The sequence below is a fragment of the Pangasianodon hypophthalmus genome, chromosome 7, assembly GCF_027358585.1.
Source record: "Pangasianodon hypophthalmus isolate fPanHyp1 chromosome 7, fPanHyp1.pri, whole genome shotgun sequence".
NCBI lineage: Eukaryota > Metazoa > Chordata > Actinopteri > Siluriformes > Pangasiidae > Pangasianodon > Pangasianodon hypophthalmus.
This window is the reverse complement of record NC_069716.1, coordinates 25,993,870-26,016,011: the sequence shown is the minus strand read 5'-3', so window position 1 is coordinate 26,016,011 and position 22,142 is coordinate 25,993,870. Positions and strand designations below refer to the sequence as shown.

The following is a 22,142-nucleotide window of genomic DNA, read 5'->3' as shown; positions in this document are numbered from 1 at the left end:
AGTGCAAAACAAATGAATAATCCAAAAAAAGACATCAGCAAATCCAAAGCCACAGTGCATCTTTAAACATGCTAGGTAATCTAAAAAAACAAAAGCAAAGACTAAACCACAGCTGCAAATTTTAAGACAAGAGCGCAAGCCAGCAATCAGCAGCAAATCTGAGAAGACGTTCAGACTAGCAAGTGTCAAGTAACTAGATTCGCTTGTAGTTACTCTCTTTTTGGCGTGTAGAGACTGCTACTGTTGGCGCTTGCACTGTTTGGTCTGATAAGAAATGTTGCCAAAATGTTCAGCTTACAGCCCGATATACAATTTATACACCACTTGTGTTTAAAATGTGTTTAACTTTGATTTACATGTTACTTGCAAGGCTTCATTGTAGCTTCATTGGCAGATTAGCAAAGCAAGCTAACAGTATTAGCTACATACGCTCACCAGAGGCACCAAAGATCTATGCTACTTCCTTCCAAGCTTTATTTTTTCTTCATAATGATTCTATACATATGTAATGAGGTGATATGATAGTAGAAGAAGAAATCAAGATGTATTTCCATTTTTTGCATATCAAACAGTAGACAGGGACTAATTACAGGTAGTGAGTGGATAAGTGAAGAAACACCAGATCATAAACAGCAGGATTATTCGGAGGATTAGTGAGGATTATTCGGAGAAATAATTCAAGCCAATTGGTTGTATTTGTTGCTTTATCGTGACGTACCTAATTTGCATAGAACTGAATTCAGCTCAATTGTAATGTCACTTGTTGGATTATCGCTTGTGGCTGTCATTGTAATTGTGCCTGGTTTCAGACATGTACATAGAAAATGATTGATGGCTTGTCGCTTTGTCACTTGCTAGTGTGAACCGAGGGTAAGTATTCACACAACACCCCCCCCCCAACCCCCCGACATTTTCACATTTCGTAGTGTTACAATCTGGAACTGAAATTGGATTATACTATATATAATGAATCTACACAAAAAAAACTTCCCACATAATAAAGTCTGTGTGTGTGTGTGTGTTTTTCATACTTATTTTATTTTATATGTTTTTTTTTCAGATAACCTTTAAGAATGCCTTTGACAAAAGAAGCACATGTTGAAATCATTCTCTGGCTGGATCGAGAAGCTGTCACAAGGTCCTAATGGACTTTAACAGTAAACATGGCAAGCACATCACACACATCACACTGTTGCTAAACTTATTAACAAATTCAAGAAGACAGGAAGTGGTGTGGACCAACCGAGAAGTGGACATCCACTGACGAAGGCACAACCGACATAGTCCCCTATGTATGGATGCAGACTTTTGGGACACCCTGTAGTTTGGAAAATTATTAACCAATTTTTTAAAAAGTATAAAACTTGCAACTGCGATTGCTTAGTGTGACTGAAAGTGTGAGAATGAACTATAACCTCATCCCTAACCCTAATGTTTACAACTTTTTGTACTAATTGAGCTATGTGAATAGTTATATTCTCAACTGTCAGATTGTATTAGTGTCAATATTTTTGTATTTTTTATTTGTGATGCATTTTACCGGATTCATTTTGCATTCTGTAATGTGTACCCTAATATGTATTTGATATGGTCTTGTGCCAAACCATACCTAACCAAATATCTGTGTATAAGTACTTTTGTACCATGTTTTAATTTGTAGAACAAATTCTTAGATTAACAACAAGCAAAAAAAAAAAAAAAAAAAAAAAACCACAATATACAGTATTTTATAATTTTCCTACTGCCAATAAGATTATTATTTATTATTTTTTTTTTTTACAGGTTTACACCATCAGGGTAGTTTGTAGACCAAGTTGTATTAGAAATAAGTGCCAGGTCACTAACAATCTGAGGTACGAACAGCTGGTGGTGTATGGATGTGTGATTTTTTTTTTTTTTTGAACAAAGAACAAAAAACCTGTTTACTCCTGACTCACTTATAAGTCTAAGAGTGGTTGTTAAATGTCTCTATACCGGAGCGCTGTTGAATTGTGATTGGTCAGAAACTCTGACAGTAGCACCAACTGCACAAAAAAATCACAGTGTTATATTAATGCATTGGTTGTAACACATTATCATTTCTACAGTAACAGCTCATTTACAGAAACATGAATGGCGCACATGCCTAATAATAAACAGAACAAAAGAAAAATATGTTCGATTTGTCTTTTGAAGAAAAACGTATAATCAGTGATGTGGTGAGGTTTTCTGTGAAGAGATGTTTATTTAACATTTTTGAAAGGAGTCTCCAGTGCTAACTTCAAATGAAAGAGAGAAAGAAAGAGAGGCTAGTTAGGAGGCTCTAAATGTAAGCAATAAGAGAAACTAATTTGTTTTACAGACATTGCACAATGTTAATATCATTAACAAGAGATTCTAATCACTGGCAAATTGCTGTGGAAATCACACCATCCTGCTGTTGATTATTTTCTTATAACAACACGCCCTGTTGCGTTTTATTCCTTACTCAATAAACGGTTATGCAAAACATATTCTTGTATAGCTCATTTATGAATCTTTAGTAAGTGGGGTTTTTTTTTTGTATTTATTTATTTATTTTTATTTTTATTGTATTTATTTTATTTTTAATTAAAATCTAAATCTGATTTATTTGCTATTGTAAAGCTCAGGCTACTTTTTTATAGTGGAAGTGGGTAAGGCACAGAAGTGCCTCAGTTTTATTGCATTACGTAATCATATATTTTTAATATTTAACAACTACCTTTAAACTTAAATTATAAGTGAATTTTAAGTAAATGGGCTTTCTGTGCTTTTCTTAGTACAGGAAAATGTGTTGAAAATGTTTGTCTGTGGTTACCACACATATGACAGATGCTACAGAGACTAAGATAAAAAATGCTGGAGGGCTTAAAGCACTCTAGCTTTCGCAAGCCAGCCCTCTAGTGATGGTGCTACAAATGTAGCATTATTACACATAAAGCGCCTACATTCACAAAAAGAAGCTGTTTGACTGACAGGGCAGACGACCATACACAGGCGTTTTCCGTGAACCCGTCAGCAAACAGGTGAAATTCTCATTTATTCACCATTAATGCGTCACACAAAACACTTTAATAACGTGTGAAGATGGGATTCTGTGAGCCAGAGCAAAAAAGAACTGTGAATACATGTGAAATGTGAAGAGCCAATCAGATTGCAACCTTCATCATTCTGAAGGTTGTTGCCAGAAAAGCGTACAAAAAAGGGATCAGGCCTTGCATGCTCATAACATGCATTACTTTGAAGGACCTTAAAATTATTAAAAATGAATTATAGTATAAACGATTTAGGTGTACTTATGGTGCATTTATTGGTATGTATTGTATTTCATTCAGTGACATTAGTATAAATGTTAGTTATGCTGCCAAAGGCTGCAACTCAACATGAGCATTTGAATGCTTATGATAAAGTCAGAAAGAAATACACCTTAACATGAATGTACCCTCTACACATCTGTTTATGATGTAATTTAATAAGTAAAGAATAAAACAGTTGGAGACGTGCTGTTATGGGAAAATAATCAACGATGGGGGTGATGTGATGTGACCAGACATGAAGTGGAGTTACTGTTACAACACCCTGAAGTTGATTATTTTCCTTTAACAACATGACCTGAAGTGTTTTATTCCTCTAATACCACAGCAATTTGCCAACACTATCAATTGTTTATTTATTACAAAATAAACATGTTGTACTTTTTATCCGCTTATAGTTACATTTAATGTGGAAAGTCTGTGAGACAGGTTCGTTTCTGTTATCATGTAACATTATGTTGTAACAGTTATAAACAGTAAGACAGAAAGTGTGGCTTGTGATATTACAGATAAACCAGAAAAATTACTGACTGTTACAAAGCATTGACACTGCAGATGTTAATTAAATGTGTCCTTACAGAAAACCTCACCATAATCAATGATTATAGTTTTTTAATCTGCTTAATATTAGATTAGCCTGCCAAACAATTTCCCGGGACTGAGCTGTTATAACAGAAACAATACTGTCAGATCTGCTGTTATAAAATAAATAAATCAACACCATCTGACCAATCAGGTTCCTGATCTGCTGTTCGTCTTGAACTTCTAGTCTATGAACTTCTAGTCTTTTGAAGGCAATGAATAAGAGGTTAAGGTGCTTTTTTAGTTAGTTTTCAAATTTAAAGTGTTATGCAGAATCAAATTTTTAAACAGGAAAATATATCAGCTTTAGTTATTTCCTGTTGTGTCTTTAGATTTGCTTTTTTTTTGTTTCTGATTTGCAGTTGTGAATATGCATCATGTTCATAATGCATATTTTGATTAAAAATGCGTGTCTTCACCCACATATGGCGTTACATAAAACAACGTTCACCGAGTTCAGTCCCCCACCATCAGCTGCTGAGAATTTTCCCACCTCTGTCAACTGCTGATCTAAATTTGAATGTGTGACGTGAGACGTAAAGCGACACGCAACACGTGCACTGTATCATAATGTTGACTCTGAGACATGGAGAGAGCATTTCAACCACACAGAAGATAAGATTAGATCTCACTCTAGTGTAACATACACAGCTTTGACTTTTTGTCAGAGAACAATAATAGCTTTCCTTGCTTTGCAGATGCTCCCTCTATATTGTGATTGCTTTTCAGTGAATTTATAATTGTATGATATGGACGCAGATTACAATATACAGCATCTCAAGCCAGCTTTTTTTCATATTGGCCACAACCTTCATCTAATATCCAGTGCATTATATTATTATTATTATTATTATTATTATTAAAACATCATGTTACAATCTCATGATAGTTTTTGTTACAACATGCACTTTCTGATGAGCTTTGCAAGGATTCATCAGGACTAAATAATTTCTGGGATTAGTTAGTCCCATGTCGGGTCAGCCTCAGCTGCTTGCTTTAATTAAAGTGTAACTCTTCTTAGGGGAAATGAATGACGAGCACGGTTCACTGGCGGTGGTCACATATGTGAAACATGCAGCGGTCTCTCTAATGACAACATGAAAACACTGTACTCTATACAATTATAAAAGACTAAACCTGGCACTATGACAGTTGCTTTGTTTTCCTATAAGACAGGAAGGATGAATGGTAAGAGCCGGGCTATGGGATCTACAGGACCCACTGGAGAACTGGTTATTGTGGATAACAATACTATAGAAATAATGCTAAATTTGATGAGGAGAAGAAGGATACAGTACGACAGCAAATAGCATACAGGTCATACCCTTTGCATATACTCTACAGTTGCTTTTCCTCAAATAATGGGCCTCATTTCTCAATCATTTAGTAAAGTTGTGTGTAATTGTTTTCATAGGATTGACAAAAACTGTCACCAGATTTACACAAGTTTTAGTGCGCTCCTTCTTCGTACTCATGTAAGTATGTTGATGAACACCAATCAAGTGTAAAGCCGTGGTGACACCCACATAAACTCACAGAAACTCGAATGAAAATGACAAAATGGCAAAAAAATAGTGAACGTGCTTAGCACGGCATGTACTGCTTTTTTTTCTACTTCAATGGCTAGTCTTAATTGTCATTATTTGCGGATTTGTTTTGGACTGCTTCCTTTCAAGTCATTAATATGAAATGAGTTTCACAAATCTTCATTAAATTTGTGTGTATAATTAAAATGAATACACGTTTTAAACTTGACAGAGAAATAAATACATGTACAAAATTGCACTAACTCATCACCAATCATAAGATTTGAAGTTGATCATTTAAGATTCACACTAGTGAGTCTCCGTATCCATGAATTTACACAAGCTCTCATAAGAAACAAATGAATTTTATGCTAATGGTTTATGAATCATTTCTAAGTTGATACATGAGGCCCATGGAGCAGCAAATAAAAAAAAGTTTATAAATACTTTCTGAAGGTGACTTAATCTAATCAGGGGTAATGATTTCTCTGGATCGAAGGGAATAAAGAGTAATGAGCGCTCTTCATATCTGAGCCAATAATAGACCATCACATTTGCACATTTCTTATGTGTCACAAACCACTCAATAGAACACTGTCACTGATCAAAATTGATTTGACAATGTGATTTTTATCTTTTTTTAGCACAGGGAAAATTCTGGTGCTCTCTTGTTGCATCCTCTGAGTGTAATAATGTTTAAATAATGTTTACCCTGCACAAATCCAGTTATACAAGATGGTTAATAAAAGATCATGACCTTTTAAAGACACGAATCAGTAGTGGTTTAACTGCTTCAGATTTTCTGCTAAAGTTCAAGTAACAATTGTGAGAGCCAGGGATAAAGATTGTTGCTAAGCTGCTGAGATTTCCAGCATGATGTTGATATTTAGTTGCAGCTCTTATTCAGAATGCTTTACAAGATGTGCAATCAGTTGAAAGCACAGCAAAAGGATAATAATGATAATGTGAATGCATGAAAAGATCATCTTGTATATCTGAATAAAAAGCTGAGCGAAAGATTTCCCAGGAAATCGAGTTGAACTGTCCTCAGATGAGATGAATTCTCCTCAGATCTGACCGCTTGATAAAACTCCGCACTTTTGCATATTCATATGTCATATTTTTAGAACAATCATACTTAATGCATGTCTGTGAAGGAAAATATATCAGGGTGTTACACTGAAATGGTAATTTGATTACTAAACTGGGGTCGGATTTCCTATAGAATCAGATATTTCTGGATATTTTCATTTCAGGATGTTGGACCAGTGTCCAGTGAAGTTCCACCTCCTTTCATGGCAAATACACTATATAATAGATTCATTCGTTCATTCATTTTCAGTAAGTACTTTATCCTGGTCAGTGTCTCGGTGGATATGGAGCGTATCCCGGGAACACTGGGCATGAGGCGGGGGGTGGGGTGGGGACACACCCTTTAAGGGAAGCCAGTCTATCCCAGGACACACACATCCACACACACATTCGATTCAGAGCAACCAATCCACTCACTGACATGTTTTTGGGAGGTCGGAGGGAAGCAGAGAACCCGGAGGAAACCCAAGCAGATATGGAGAGAACATGTGAAACTCTACACAGAGAGTAACCCGAGCTCAGGATTGAATCTGGGACCCTGGAGCTACCCACTATGTAGAGATATACTTATACTACTACTTATAAAGACAAATTAAATAAGAAACTCATTTTTCTCATTTTTCATAATGCTGTCTGTATTAGTTTTGCATTAGCTGTAGGAAGGTTGCAGAAGGGAAACAGAAATAATGTCCCCATAAAGCTAGTAAAAATGGTTTCAGCCATGATGTGATGTTTGAAAGCACATTATGGTCAGTACAAGGGTGCGGCTTTCAGAGCACTCAACAAAGTCCATCTTCAGTCTCGCACACTTTAACAGCTTCTTAAATGGTTTTGGTTGTTGTTGTTGTTGTTGCTGTTGTTGTTGTTGTTGTTGTTGTTGTTTTCATGGAGCTGAGAGCAGCAGATAAGAGATAAAAGCTAATCCAACATCAGTTTCAATACGTTTCAATATGTTTGACATGACTCTTGAAGAACAGTATCAATGCATTACTTGGGAATGCCCTTGCATCAGTGTGACAACTCAGTAACCAACTCTGTAAGCACGCGCACTGGCTGGTAAAGGGAGTCGGAACTTACCGGAGTCTGAGTAGTCCGGTCTGCCCAGATCGCGGAAGGAGTAGATGAAGTCGGCGCACTTGTCGCTGTGCACCTCTCCACGCGAGCACAGCTCAGAGAGCAGCTCCAGCGCCTTCCCGCACATCTCATCCTCCCTTCCCGCAGGCATTTCCCCGCAGCATCCTCGTGAAGCGCGCGCCGCTCCGGCTCGGCCGCGCTCATCCAAAAGCGCAACCCGGAGTCGCACGCGGCCGCGGCCGGACTCCTAGAGCAGGCACGCGCTACCAGACTCGGTCCATCTAAACCCGCATAGCTCGCATACAGACAGAAAGAACAAGCCGTTTTTTGTGTTTTTTTCACAAAAGAAAAAGTAGCACGGGCTCGAGTCGGCGGTGCGCTCGTGCTGGAATATGCGCGACGGAGACTGCGCGAGCGCACAAGGAAGTGGAAGCGCGTGAGAGTTACGCGTGAGAGTCCAAATGCATCAGCTTTGGAGTCCCCGGTTTGTACATCGCAACGCTGAGGCTCCGCCCCCTCTGCGCCCCTCGTCATTGTTTTATCTGCTGTACTGAAGAATAAAGTCACAAAAAAACATGACAGACTTTCAGTTCAGCAAGCCTACTACACAAGACTTGTGCAAATACCATCAGCATTAGACCTTTCCAGTGACAACAACAACAACATGATTTAATAATAATAATAATAATAATAATAATAATAATTCATCTTTAGTAACTGCTGCATCCTGGGTCAGGGTTGCAATTCACCTACTGGCATGTTTTGGGAAGTAGGAGGAAACCGGAGAGCCCCGAAGAAATCCAAGTTCAGGATAAAACCAGGGATCAAACTCAGGGATGCTTATAATAATAATAATAATAATAATAATAACAACAACAACAACAAAATAAACCATCTGGCTCCATCAATTATACATGAATACATTACACTTCATAAAATGTGGGTAAATCACAGAGCATTAATTGTTACTGCAGTGATTTTGCAAAAAAGAAAAGAAAAGAAAAACTATATTCCCATTTGCATTAACAGTAGATATTTACTTTGGATTTTTATGGTTATTATATTATACGCAAATTGCAAACATTGTTATCCTTCTTCGAGCTGTCTTTATTTTATTAAGAAGATGGAGACGTTTTTTCTCTCTGCAGTTGCTTGCACACATGTGAGGACGGAACAATGATGCATGTCCACAGCTTGTTTGTCAGGGTGTTGCTTGCTAGCTCAGGGTGATGTTAGTTAACGCCTACACCTTATTTCTTAATCAACTCACATGCTTTATTGGAAATATGCTAGCAAAGGAACATCCGTGGTAGAGTTTCCTATTTGCCTATTCACAGAATCAGGATTTAGTGATGAGGGTAAATGTGCAGGAGGTTCTGTGCTGATTTTTTTTTGTGACTTCAAGCAAATCAATTCAACATTGAAAAAAAAATGAATGGTCTTCAAAATAAACTTTCACTGTCTTTAAGCAGATCAAAAGAGATCCCTTGTGTTTTCTCTCCTATTGATTGAACCATTGTGCATGTCCGGTAAGTGAAAACTGGCCCAAAATCAAATCACAAAGGAGATTAGGAGATTAGCTGATTCTAATGAATGCGATTTTGAATAGTAAATTAATTAGCGTATTAGTGCATTGTGTGAGGGTGGCTCCAAAGAGAAAACTGAACAAGACATATTTACTATTGGAAAAGCACAGAAGAAGACTATGTGTGATACATAAGCCTCCAAACAAATATTTAGTCTCATTTATTAATCTTTTAATCAATTTATATGGCAATGTTTTCATAGGCCAAAACTAACAGACCACCAGATTTACAAAAGTTTAGGTAACACTTATTTTCTTTGTACTCCCACGCGTATATTGATAAGTGCCAATCAGACGTAAAATCCTAATTCATGGCGCAGTGTCAGGGATTTTGCAGAGGCAGCAGAGGATGCAAGTGCAGATTTATTGAAATAAAGTGCAAAACAAACAACAAAACAGTGCTGGGAAGCATTGTTCAGCACCCTTTGCGTGCTACCATGACAGAACCCCCCCCTTTAGCACGTGGCTCCCGAAGTGCGAAATAAGTTCGAAAGGGGGTCCTGGATCACCAGACAAGATGTCTCTTAGCTGATCAGGGTATTAAGAGATGCGACGTTCTCCCTCAGGCAGTGAGGAGGAGCGACGTCCAAAGGCAGAGCATAAGTGTGGAGCAACGGCCACCACAAAGCCAGTAGAGGGAGCGAAGTTCAAGATGGAGACCTCCACAAAGCCACGACGTCCTCCACAAAGCCAGAGGGGGCAGCGACATCCTCCGTGAAATCAGAGGGGGAGCGATGTCCTCCGTGAGGCCAGGGGGGGAGCAACGTTCTCCGCGAAACAAGGGGGGGGAGCAATCTCCTCTGCGAAACAAGAGGGGGAAGGAATGGCGTCTTCAGCGGAGCAGGGAGGAAGAGCGATCCTCAGCAGAGCAAGGAGGCAGACCAACATCCTCAGTGGAGTAGGAAGGCAGAGCGCATCCTCAGCAGAGCAAGGAGGTGGAGCGACGTCCTCAGTGGAGCAAGGAGGTGGAGCAACGTCCTCAGTGGAGCAAGGAGGTGGAGCAACGTCCTCAGTGGAGCAAGGAGGTGGAGCAACGTCCTCAGTGGAGCAAGGGAGCAGGGTGACATACTCAGCTGAGCAAGGGAGCAGGGAGACGTCCTCAGTGGAGCAAGGAGGTGGGGCGTTGTTCTCCGTGGAGCAAGGGGGCTGAGGGATGGACAGAGTTGGCAGGTAGATGGAGTGACATCCAAAGTGGGGCAGGGAGGGTGACACAGACTAAGAGCTAGGATGTGGCACACTCAAAAAGACATGAACACAACAACAACAAAACCTTGACAATAAGGTACAGAAACAATAGAACTTATATAGGGGTGCTAATGAGGGTGAGACGAGTCATAGGTGAGTGTGATTAGGACATGTAACGTGCTGGGGCTGCTGGGAAGTATAGTTAAGGGCTCTCTGGGCACTACCATGACAGACAAATGATTTAAGTTTAGTGACACTGACAAAACTCTATGAAAGGCAGAACTCACAGTGAGCTGAAAACAAGAAAAGAACAACTAAACTGTGAAAGAGCACCTCCTAAATGCGGTGTGCAGTAAATCTAATAATGCAGCTCAGCCATTGCAGCGCTTTGGTTACCATAGACATACACCAACTATCTCCTTTTATAGGGTGCCATTACTTTTGTCCAAGTTGGTGGATTTGTTTTGAATTGCTTTCTTTCAAGTCATGAGTTTCACAAAATATTCATTAAATTGGTGTGTGTAATTGAAATAAATAAGCGATTTAAACTTGACAGCATAACCCACATATAAAATCACAGTAACTCATCTCATTAGTGAGTCGTCTTAGTGCTCAGATTTACAAATGTTTTTCTGAACAAACTGCACTGTCATTCATGAATACTACATTTCAATGCAAATGCTTCTATGAATGATTTACGAATAAATTGATTCATATCCAGTTTGATAAATGAGGCCCACTATGTCTGATCCAACCTGCATAAAGTTACATAAAGATGCTGATAGAGGCTCTGACTGAACTGAAACATTCAGTGTGCACATGCGCATCAGCCAGGTATCACACTGTATTGCTTTGATAGATGCAGTTTACTTTTTATTTTCTATCTTCCTCTCATTCATCTCTTGTTGTCTATGGCAACTAACAGAGTGAACTTCCACACAGAGAGATTCCCTGATCTGCTACATAAACTATTCATGGCTCTCTAAAGGCTGTAGCCAAAGCTTAGACACACACTGTCTCCCCTGTGCCATAGACATCTCGGTATGCTCTCTCTACACACACACACACACACACACACACGTCCCTTGCTCTCTCTTACTCTCTGTGCAAATACACATCCTCGTCCATTCTTTAAATCGGTAATAAGAGACAATTACAATCAGGCCAACAAACATTCACTGAGGGCCTCCTGTTTTTAAACTGTACTTATGCACCCCTGTAATTTATTTGAGAGTGATTGCAATTATGTTATTAGGCTTATTACTACTCTCACCTCATGATACTGGTCTGCACTGTGGAAATTGAGCAATTTTCATGAACTTTTCTTCAGTTTCCCCAACCTCTTGTACTTCAGGCAAGGATGATGAGCCTCAATGGAGTTGGATGATGGATATTATTAATGCCCAATTTGCAAATTGTTTGCAACTGGAGCATCTTAGACAAGCCCTTACAGGGCCTTGCACTTACTGCAGGATAAGCAGGCTAGGGGACTACTGCTGAGAATTCATTCCCTTTTGCTGATGCTGCCTTATTGCAGCAGGGAGTGGAGTAAGCAGCAGACAGGGCTGCTCCAGGAAGCAAAAGGTTAGCTCCTTTGCTGCTTTGTTGTGGCAGAAACAGAAACAAGCAGAAGGCTCAGTGTTCAGATCCACTGAAAGGGAAGAGTAAGCACCTATGCTGTACTGGAATGCATAGTAGAGGACCTGGCAGTGGGCATGAGACAAGAGTTGTTAGTGGCAATGCACCAATGTAATGAAGGACAGGGCTTGGAGGAGATTAGTGTAGATGTCTCTCAACGAGAGACTGACCCTGATGTACATTCAATGGCTGCATCACATTCTCTAAACTTTAGGCTCACTTTGGCAGGGAATACTGGTAGGCCAACATTCTGGTGACCAGAGCGCAATGACAGAGTTCAGCAGAGTTCACCCCTTGGCAAAAATAAAACTCTCAAAAATACAACTGGACCTTTCACCTGACACAGCTAATCAAATGTTTAATCCATTTCAAAGTACATCTGCCAGTGTACCAATTCCAATGGCCCAATTTCATTAAAGAGATCTTATGTGCATTTAGAAGCTCACTGAATCTGTGATCTGATAATATGGCATGCATACTGACTGTAATGGCAGATGGAGAAGCCTTAGGGCTGAGATTAATTCCTCTTGCAATGTGACTGGTGGCCCCACCAGTGGTATATGTAAATATATCCTAAATGATGTTCTACATACAGCCTTAATACAAAAGAAATGAAAAAGAATGATATTCTGGTTTTGCAAAGAATATGCAAAAGAATACTCTAGGAGCCATAGCAACGAGGTGGACTAAATCACTGGGTGTGTTAAAATAGAAAGAGAAGGCAAGTTTGGCTGGCCGAAATGCCATTGGGGAGCACGATTCATCAAAATTGCCAAAAGATGCTGTTTCCATGTGTCATTTCTGAAAATATTCTGTCGACAGTGGGCTAGTTTTCCCTTCTGCAACTGAAAAATTGGAGTTTGATAACATTAGCCTGGTGGCTATTATGTACAATGCCTATAGGGCATTGTTTCGCCATCAACCACAACCAAAGCCTTGGGTGGTGGGTACGAGACCCAAGCCAAATGGCTATGCTGGCTGCACAAGTGCAATTGCTAGTAGAGAAATAGGCAATAAAGATGGATGTTTTTAAAGATATTTTCTCGTTCAAAAAAACAGCCAGTATCACAAAGTGCGTGCAAGTTGCCTTAGAGCCTATGCAACACCAGGGCCAGTGTGGACTCCCTTATCTGGATGACTGACTGTTATATGGCCAGATGCAACACCAAGTGATGAGGCAGACAGAGATTCTGATCTTACATTTAAAAGCTCTGGGGCAAAAAGTCAATCACAAGGAGAGTCATTTGACTCCTGTACAGACTGTGAAGTTCATTGGCATATAGCTTGACTTGCATGCACTGCAATCCACCTTGACAGATTGAGCCATCTTTGTCATGGATGCAGTTAGAAAATTGTGAATGGCCATAGGCAGACTTTGTACATTTGGCTATAGTAGTAATGCTGCACCTCTGGCCATTTCAGTGTTGGCTGAATGCTTTAACCTGCTGTCAGCCATATCACAGGTGCATGTGTCAGTAAAAGTGACAGGAGCATGTGTGTGAATCCTAAAGGGTTGGTCCAGTTCACATTTTCTCCTTCGGGTATGACCTTAGGTGTTCTCCTTGGAAAAATGGACACAGTAACCACAGATGACTCCCAACATGAAGAAGGGCTTGTGAAAAATCAATGCTCAATTTCAGCACTGAAATAAAAACTGTTTTGCTATTGCTGCAACATTTTCAGGAATGCCTAAACTCCTCAGTCATCAGTGCTGTTGAGGAGGGTGAACAAGTTCTGAGAGTGGGCAGATGCACATCTTCTTTCTCTAAGACCAGACTACCTTCCAGGCCAAGCCCAGGTATTGGCAAATTCACAAGACACAAAAATTCACTATCCATTGTGGTTCATGGGCAGGTCAGAGACAGAGGCTATAGGCCAGGATGCATTGGCACACCACTGGCCAAATCTATAGCTCTAAGATTCTGTAGCTTATCCAACAGACTTGTTGATACCTGTTGATGTCATTGATGGGGCCTAAGTTTAGTCGTAATAAAATTCTTGGGCTCCTCAAACAAATGGGGTGATATAGGGGTATAACACAATGGCAGTATTTGTCTATCTTTATTCCAGTCCCAATGCACACCTCTAGTCTTAACCAGATGAACCTTTATGGCAAGCTTTCCAAAGGGAAAAAAATGAATAGGACACCTTTTTCATATCTGTATTTGCAGCCACTTTGAACAGTATCTGTTCATTCCAAATAATGTATTCATATTTGGGTACATCCATATGATGATTAATTTTGAATTTACAATATTGTTATAATTAAGCACTAATACACACTTTCAACAAATGCAATTATTTAATTATTTGCTCTTAGTGAAACCATCCCATGTGTTTTAATTAGCCATTGCCCTTAGTAAAAATCCCATCATCATCAGTCTAAATAGACAGGACAGGCACAGTTTCTCTCTGTGGCAATAAAGATGCAGCAGATCCTCCTGGATTATTTATAGAAAGAACAGGCTGACCATTTTTAGCCCGGAACAGATGATCCTAGATCAGTTTGATGGCCTGATATTGAGCACCTCAGTGTTTGGTGACAGCATTATTCAAGCTATCTGCAGCAAGACAAGACATGGCATTCAGCTTTAGAGATATAACTAACTGTATTTTTTTAATGTTCATCTTATTTGCAAGATGATGTTTTTCTTATTTCTCTGGGTGGCCCAAAAGGACAGGTCTGCTTTCAAAATGACTTTGATCTATTCTGGGAGCGAGCAATTAGACCCGTAATCCTAGATGAAGAGCAGTATTGTGCTCTGTGAGGGTGCGCTCGACTAGATGGAAGATGCTAACATGAATTGGAAGGCGTGCATGAAAGAGCTTCAGTCCTTTGAATTCAACTCTAATACACTATCTGTTTTTAATGAAGTACCTCATTCTGACAAGAACAGCTGACCCAGATCTAAATTCATTCATTGCAACACCAAGTCACTGCTTCATTGACAAGAGAATTACTAAAGTGCACCTCTGATTCTGGAACTTCTTTAGTATTATCCTTTGTATACAAAAGGTAAGAGGATAAAGATCTTTTATAACATTGTTAAGAAGCACTAATGTGCCTTCTGCAAAGTAATAAGTAATATATTTAAGAACTTCCACAAACCTCCAATATGAATGAGAATGGAAAATGAATGCTTCATAGATGTCTCAAAGCTCCATGAATGTGCTCTTAGCCACAGTACATCTGAGATTTAACAAGTCTGAGACCGGTTTTAGAGATATTGGTGCCTGAGGCAATAAATCTATTCCATGTTGGCTAAAGAGAGAAGAAAACACACCGGCCAGAGGCCACCGGAGGGATATTTTCCAGGTTCTAATATGATTCTTGCTGTGCAGACACATAAACGTAGTACATCCCAGATATGGGACGGACAAGTTTAGCTCCAGGCGACATGGTGGTACAGTTGGTAACGTTGCTACCTCACAGCTCCAGGGTCCCAGTTCAATCCTGAGCTCAGGTTACTGTCTGTGTGGAGTGTTTCATGGTGTCCTCATTTCCACGTGGGTTTCCTCTGGGTTATCCAGAACTGCTGATCACTGGATGTTTTTTGTATCATTAGGTGTAAATTCTAGAGACTGTAGTGCATGAAAATCCCAGGAAATCAGCAGTTTCTGAAATATTCAGACCACCCCGTCTGGCACCAACAACCATGCCACAGGCAATTAGATCACTTTTGTTAAAAAAAAAAAAAACAATTCTAATGTTTAATGTGAACATTAATTAGACTCTTGACCTGTATCTGCATGATTTAATGCATTGCATTGTTGCCACATGATTGGCTGATTTGATAAGTGCATTAATGTGCAGGTGTACAGATATTCTTATTTAACTGGACTTGGAGTATAAACTAACTTTAGTCAAATGGCTATCAGTATAATAAATGTTATCATCTAATAGTGTTTAAATAGTTTGTTAGTCCTTCCTTTTCCTAGAAGGGTCCTATTCTACTTTCAGTGTGTAGGTTGTTTCTGTGTTAATCCACAGAATAGATATATAGAACAAATAGCCCTTGAAAGGCTCACAAACATATTGTGGGCAGAATTTCAATTTGATACTCTTGCTGTAATATGACAAGTCAACCCAAAACATGTCCCACAGTATAGTTTATATATATATATATATATATATATATATATATATATATATATATATATATAAAAGAGAGAGAGAAAACAAAATGTCCAATGCTCCAATGCTGTCCGCTGTCCGCCCAACACTCTGGTGCCTGTAATAACCCAAGTGAGCACACAGCAAGCGATGAACTGCCCAGACAGATAACTGAGGCCACTTTCTGTGTCTTATTCATACAGTACTATAAATAGAACTATGTGAGGACCTGGAAAGATTCTAGTGGACATTTTGTGTTCCTGAACTTGTAATCTGAGATTACGTCTGGTTGTGAAACAAATAATGGATAAGAGATAACAATAGAATCATGTGTATATATATATATATATATATATATATATATATATATATATATATATATAAATACATATATATATATATATATATATATATATATATACATATACAAAGTATATTTATATTTATGCAAATCCTTGAAGAAATTTAGATGATGTATGACACATGCGATTTTAGGAAAATCACATATTTAAGACTCCTAACATGCTGCTAAAAATCATTTATCTCATTAAAACTTTTCAAAAAGGTTTCCCTACGCTATTGCCACACGACTGGTGAACTAGATTCAGTTTTTGCCCTGTTTTATATGTCGACATGACTCTCCCAACAGATTTCTCTTAGCTCTAAGCTAGGTGCAAAGTTATATTTTAAAACCAGTTTAAACCAGTCAGGGGAATGCTTTTTCCTCTAGTTCATAATCCCCATGGACTCATTAAATTTGTATTGCCTGAAGTACAAACAGACATCTAAATGCTATTACATCTGCCAGTTTGGATATTTTAAGTTCTACAGAGGAGGGAGGAAATGTGTAGGTCTTATTTGTCTTATGCTCTGAACTAAAAGACTTAGAAATATAAAAGTACACTGAACTAAAATCATAGTATTGCTTTATAAAATAATAACACGTAGGCTAATGATATCGTGACTCGTTATAAATATCGTGATATCGTGATGTTAAAAACAATTAACAAATGTTCTCCATCAACAACTTGGTCTTTAAAATGTGTTAGAAACAGTGCTTTATATCTCGAGCGCACTCCACTCTACTACACAGTGGAACGGTTTGTTTCCATGGAATCTTCTAACAGCATTTTCAACATGATTCAAATTGGCATGTAGGCATTGCTTTTTTTAATGAATTAATGAAAAGACAGATAGGTAGATGAATACATCAGTATTTTGTAATGGTTAATATTGTCATATTTACATCACATTTGACTGCAAAATGTGTTAAGCACACAGTAATCTGCTGCCATTTCTCTCTGCTGCTATACCCTGGTTCAGGATAAACTCATCCTACGTGCTGTTGTACGAAAGGTTGTGTTAATTGGTGACTTGGAAATAATTACTAATTTATTGAATCTTTAAATGCATAAATTCAAAAAAATTGCATCTAATCATAATGTGTTTTGGTTTATTCTAATTTGGTTTATACTAAACAGTCTATTTGAATACATAACACATTCCTTAACATTGCATAAATGTTTTAGAAAGCAATAATGGAGGATTTGTATAAAGTTTATGTCCCTGTGACCAGACGAAAGGTTTTATAATGGATGCTGGTTTGTATCTATATGAAAGAAATATGAGAGAAGAGGTCTCAATGATCATTATGGGTTTCTGTGTAAGACTGTAATTTTTATCATTATCTTGGGTGTTATATTGCTTTTAGTATAAGCACATTCATAAAATATTGAGAAATCTTCCAAAAAACAGGGTCCATCTGCCATCTTATCTTAACGCTGGGGATGTGCTTTTAATACATCTACTTTTTATTTACTTTTTATAAAGTTCTTTGTCTGAAGTGCTTGTTACTAAGAGACTATTTATTCAAATGAAGCACCGTTATAATACAGCTTGGTATACAATACAATTTGGTAATCGAATTTGCATTTATAACACTGTTATAAAGCACTATGTATACTCTCATCAACTTTGTCAAAGTCATAATTAATTATAAGGTAATGAATTTTAATTATACAAGGGGGTTCTACTCTTCACTCTTTCACGTATAGACAAAGTCACATAAAACCTCTAGTACCACCAGTTTTGACCCTTCATAAATTCTCCAACAGTGTGTTATAAATTATTTATGCAGTGCTTATAAATGTGTAATAAAGGCCATATGTGGGTACTTCAAATAAAGTGTTACCTTGGAAATAACTTGGGGAAAAAAAAAAAAAGCTTGGAATGACTTTCAATCTTCAGACCTAATCGAAAGTGTATGGCCTCTGGCATTTGATGAATTTAGAAAATCTCAAAGCTGCTCAAACGATCCAAAAGAGGTTGTAGACAGCTTTTAAAATGTAAAGATTGAACATGTCGTACAATATAAGCAGTAATTATTATCATAATTCCAAAAATCATAGTCTGTAGTAGCATATTGAATTGAGAGAAATTTACTGAGTTAAATAGCTTCTTAATTTGTTTGTCTTCTTTGTTATCTACATTTATAGGCTGGATTGAGTCATTTGGCTCCCGTGTGTGTTTTATTTAGTTTGCCTTATGGCTTGTGCTCAGTAAAGCTCATAAAAGGACAAATCCCACAAGAACCCGAAACATGCCACGGCCATATTTTGTTTCTATGGTAACAGTGTCTCTTTTGCCAGAGGTGCATCTGTGGCTAACAAGGTGAAAACATATTTTCCTCTTCTCATCATTTGTTCCCATAGCACCCATGTTCATTCAGCATTACAGCATGATTCATAAAAAACCCTCACTCACAGAATCCAACATACTGTAAAGAGCTAGTGACTGCACTCAAAAACATCAAGTAGGATAACCTGGTTTAGCAAAGTAGCTATCAGGTTGGCCTGGTCAATGGCTGAGGGCAGAAAAGAGCTCTCTTCCTATTGAGAGTTTCTTTGGAAACAAGTTCAGTCTTCTGATGCATTTTTATATTTCCATGGAAACAGGTTTAAACATGTGCTAAAGCTTGGGAAGCTTGAAACTCTTCTTTTCAGTAGGGTTGCCAGATTCAGGCAACTTTGTATTTTCAAATAGAATGACATCAATTGCCAAACCATTGACCTGACCTGATCAGCTCATATAAAGATCATTTCATTTGTCCATTTCTATCCAGTGCTGGTCTAGCTTAGTCTGATCCATGGTAAGCTTAATGTCTTGTATATGATCACTGTCCTTAAAAGATATATTAAAAATATTAACTGTGGCTAAAATGGAAATGGAGCCCCCTGGCTATCTTTTACACTGGTCAAATGTTTGTGCCGCCTGACACCTCCATGATCCTTTTGCATGTTGATGGCAGAATAGGCACTGGGTCCACCACAACCCTGACCAGGATAAAGCATTACTGAAGATAAATGAATGAATGAATGATATATTTCAGGTTTCCTCACAAAAAATTTTCCTCACAAAAAAACTTCATACTTCGATACTTAAAAAAAATGGTTCCCTTCCAGAAAGTCAAACTGAAGAACCCTCTAGGGTGCTAGATAGATGCTTGTTTTCCAAGAGTACACCAGGCCAAAGTCATCACTGAGTTCATAACTAGCCTCTTATAAAAAGCCTCAGCTAGCATCTACCCTAAACAGTTCCTTAGTTTCTCCCAATAAACCATTAAAGCCTCTATGTATAACTCTACAACACAGGGGTTCTCTTTCAGAAATGGTTCCAAATCGAACTGCTTTAGGCAGCTAGCAACCCATAACCATCCCTCTCTAGGAGCAGACTGAAAGGTATTTTGTAAAACCCTACAACAGAATGTTTCCAAATCAGAAATATTCCCGAGCAGAACCTATTAGGGAAGCTAAGAACCCTTAACCATCCAGAAAGCCATGGAGGAACATTTGCTTGTAGACCCCTAATACCTTCTTCAATCAGAGAGGGTTACAAAAAAATTCTTTAAGAAAGAATTGAACTATCGAGAGAACCACTGAGGAACACTTTTCCTTGCACTCTTAGAAAAAAACCCATCAATCCACATGAGAACAATTTCCCCTACAGTCTTTGAAAAAAAAAGTTTATGTTTAGAGCTCTAATAGAGGGTTTCAACCGATATCACAAAGGGTTTCAAGCAGAACCATTTTAGAAAGCTACGTGTATATAAGTGGTATAAGCATCAGGCTGGTTTGGTTGATTATTCATCATGTCTGCAGTGTTTTATGATTTATCATTCATCTGGCAGTTTGGGGGTGGAAACAGTCAATCCAATTTGGCAACCATTCACAGAGAAGCCTGGAGCAGGTTGGTTGGGTTCTTTGCACAGATTTTCCCTCAAACTGTGAATCTCCATATGCATCAAATCTAAATGTCACGTGTAGTCCAAACTAAACTCATTTCTGATATTATTAGCCCCCTCAAATGTCATCTCAGATGCAGCGCCATAGCCTGACATTTGCCAAAAAAAACTCTAGGTTTTCAGTTAACTCTTAAGTGCAACTAGTGATGAATAAATGGTTAATAATGAAATTAATATCTGAGTTAAACCAAACTTAACACATAGACAATAAAACCAAGCATGTCAACCTTTAACTATCCAGAGAACCATTGACGAACAGTTTCACTTAAAAAAAAAAAAAACGTCTACAATTTAATATGCTTTAGAGGTCATTGTAGGCCATTGTACTTTATTTCTACTGACATTTGAATATGTTTTTTATTTGTATCCTTTATTTTATATTTATTGTCTTATTCTTTACACTTGATAGCAGCTACTGGCTTGCTCCAAACGATATCTCATTGTACTTGTACAGTGACAATAAACATAACTTAACGTATCTTTAGGTTGCTTGGTTTGTTCCTCTAGGTGAAGGTGAAGGTGTAGAATCCAATGTCCTTGAAGGTGTAGAATCCAGTGTCCTAGCCTACCCTACAACTGTATGTGAAATGGGACGTATATGTAAATGACAGCACACCCAGAGTCCCTTAATGGACCTCAGACTCGACTTCCCTGCACTCTCTAAAAAAGAGGAAAAGCCCTCTCAAATTACTATTCAAGAATTCTCAAGTCACCATTCAACTGTTAAAACCTGCTACGAGTGGCCGCTGACAGGGTGTGTGACATAACCATGGCTGCACAATACAGCCACAATTAGAAAGGAAAGCATCCTACCACAGGAGAACCACAACCCCTGATGCAGTGGATCCAATTACTGTGGACTGCCCAGAAGGAAGGGCTGTGAGACAGGACACTGCTGAACAATTTCTCAGGAAGTTAATTTCAGACATCCGACTTTAAACCGTCAACACACTCTTGACAAATCAGTTGTGACATCCTTTCTGAAAAGGAAGGGAATTTATATCGAAATGACATAAAAAAATAAAATAAAGCTCAATCCACTATGGCAAATCTTTTTTTTTTTTCATACTCCAGTCTAGCTTTTATTGAATGTTAAGCTCTTTCTTACACTGTTGAAATCCAGCTTTAATAAAAATCAATGCAATGTTTCATACCAGAAGTTTAAATGTGTGAAACTCCACCATCACTGAATACTTAAATCTGATTGGTCAAAAGGTGTTGATTTATTTTGGAAGGCAACCCACAGGTTTATATTTATGCACTTGTTCTAATACATCATCATTTCTATAACAAAGGCTTATTCATAGGTCTATAGCTGACGTACACGTAATCTACACCTAATAATAAAAAACTGACTATTTATTTAACAGTGAAAAATTTATTGGAAGGAGTCTCCAGTGTCAGTGCTTTGTAACAGTCAGAGGTAAAGCTGTAACTAAGATTTCACATCGAGCCTCATCACACCACCACTCTGTTGATTGTTTTCCTTAAACAAAATATAATAGTGTGATGTCCTGTAAATCAGGCAGGGAGAAAAGACACCAATAGCTAAACATTGCTACCTATTTAAGTAACATTATCCCAGTTAGTAGTTTAATATCAGTGCTCAGAAGTGTTACAATGCATTCTTAGGTAATTTCACAGAAACAGTAAATATCAAGATGTCTCATAGAAGGTTTGTCCGGTTTCATGTACTAGTAACTTCAAGTGAAATGAAAATTAGCCATAATGG

The 22,142-nt window shown here is 38.2% G+C and overlaps 1 protein-coding gene across 1 annotated transcript in view; it reads right to left on the bottom strand.

Annotated features, from left to right (window-relative positions):
• syt9b (synaptotagmin IXb) overlaps positions 1 to 8,044 on the bottom strand; it is a 44,002-nt gene extending 35,958 nt beyond the window's left edge. The window contains exon 1 of the mRNA XM_026946395.3: positions 7,592 to 8,044. Coding sequence (XP_026802196.1) covers positions 7,592 to 7,739 — 148 coding nt within the window. The 5' untranslated portion in view covers positions 7,740 to 8,044. The remainder of the gene's footprint in view (positions 1 to 7,591) is intronic.
• Positions 8,045 to 22,142: the final 14,098 nt, after the last annotated feature.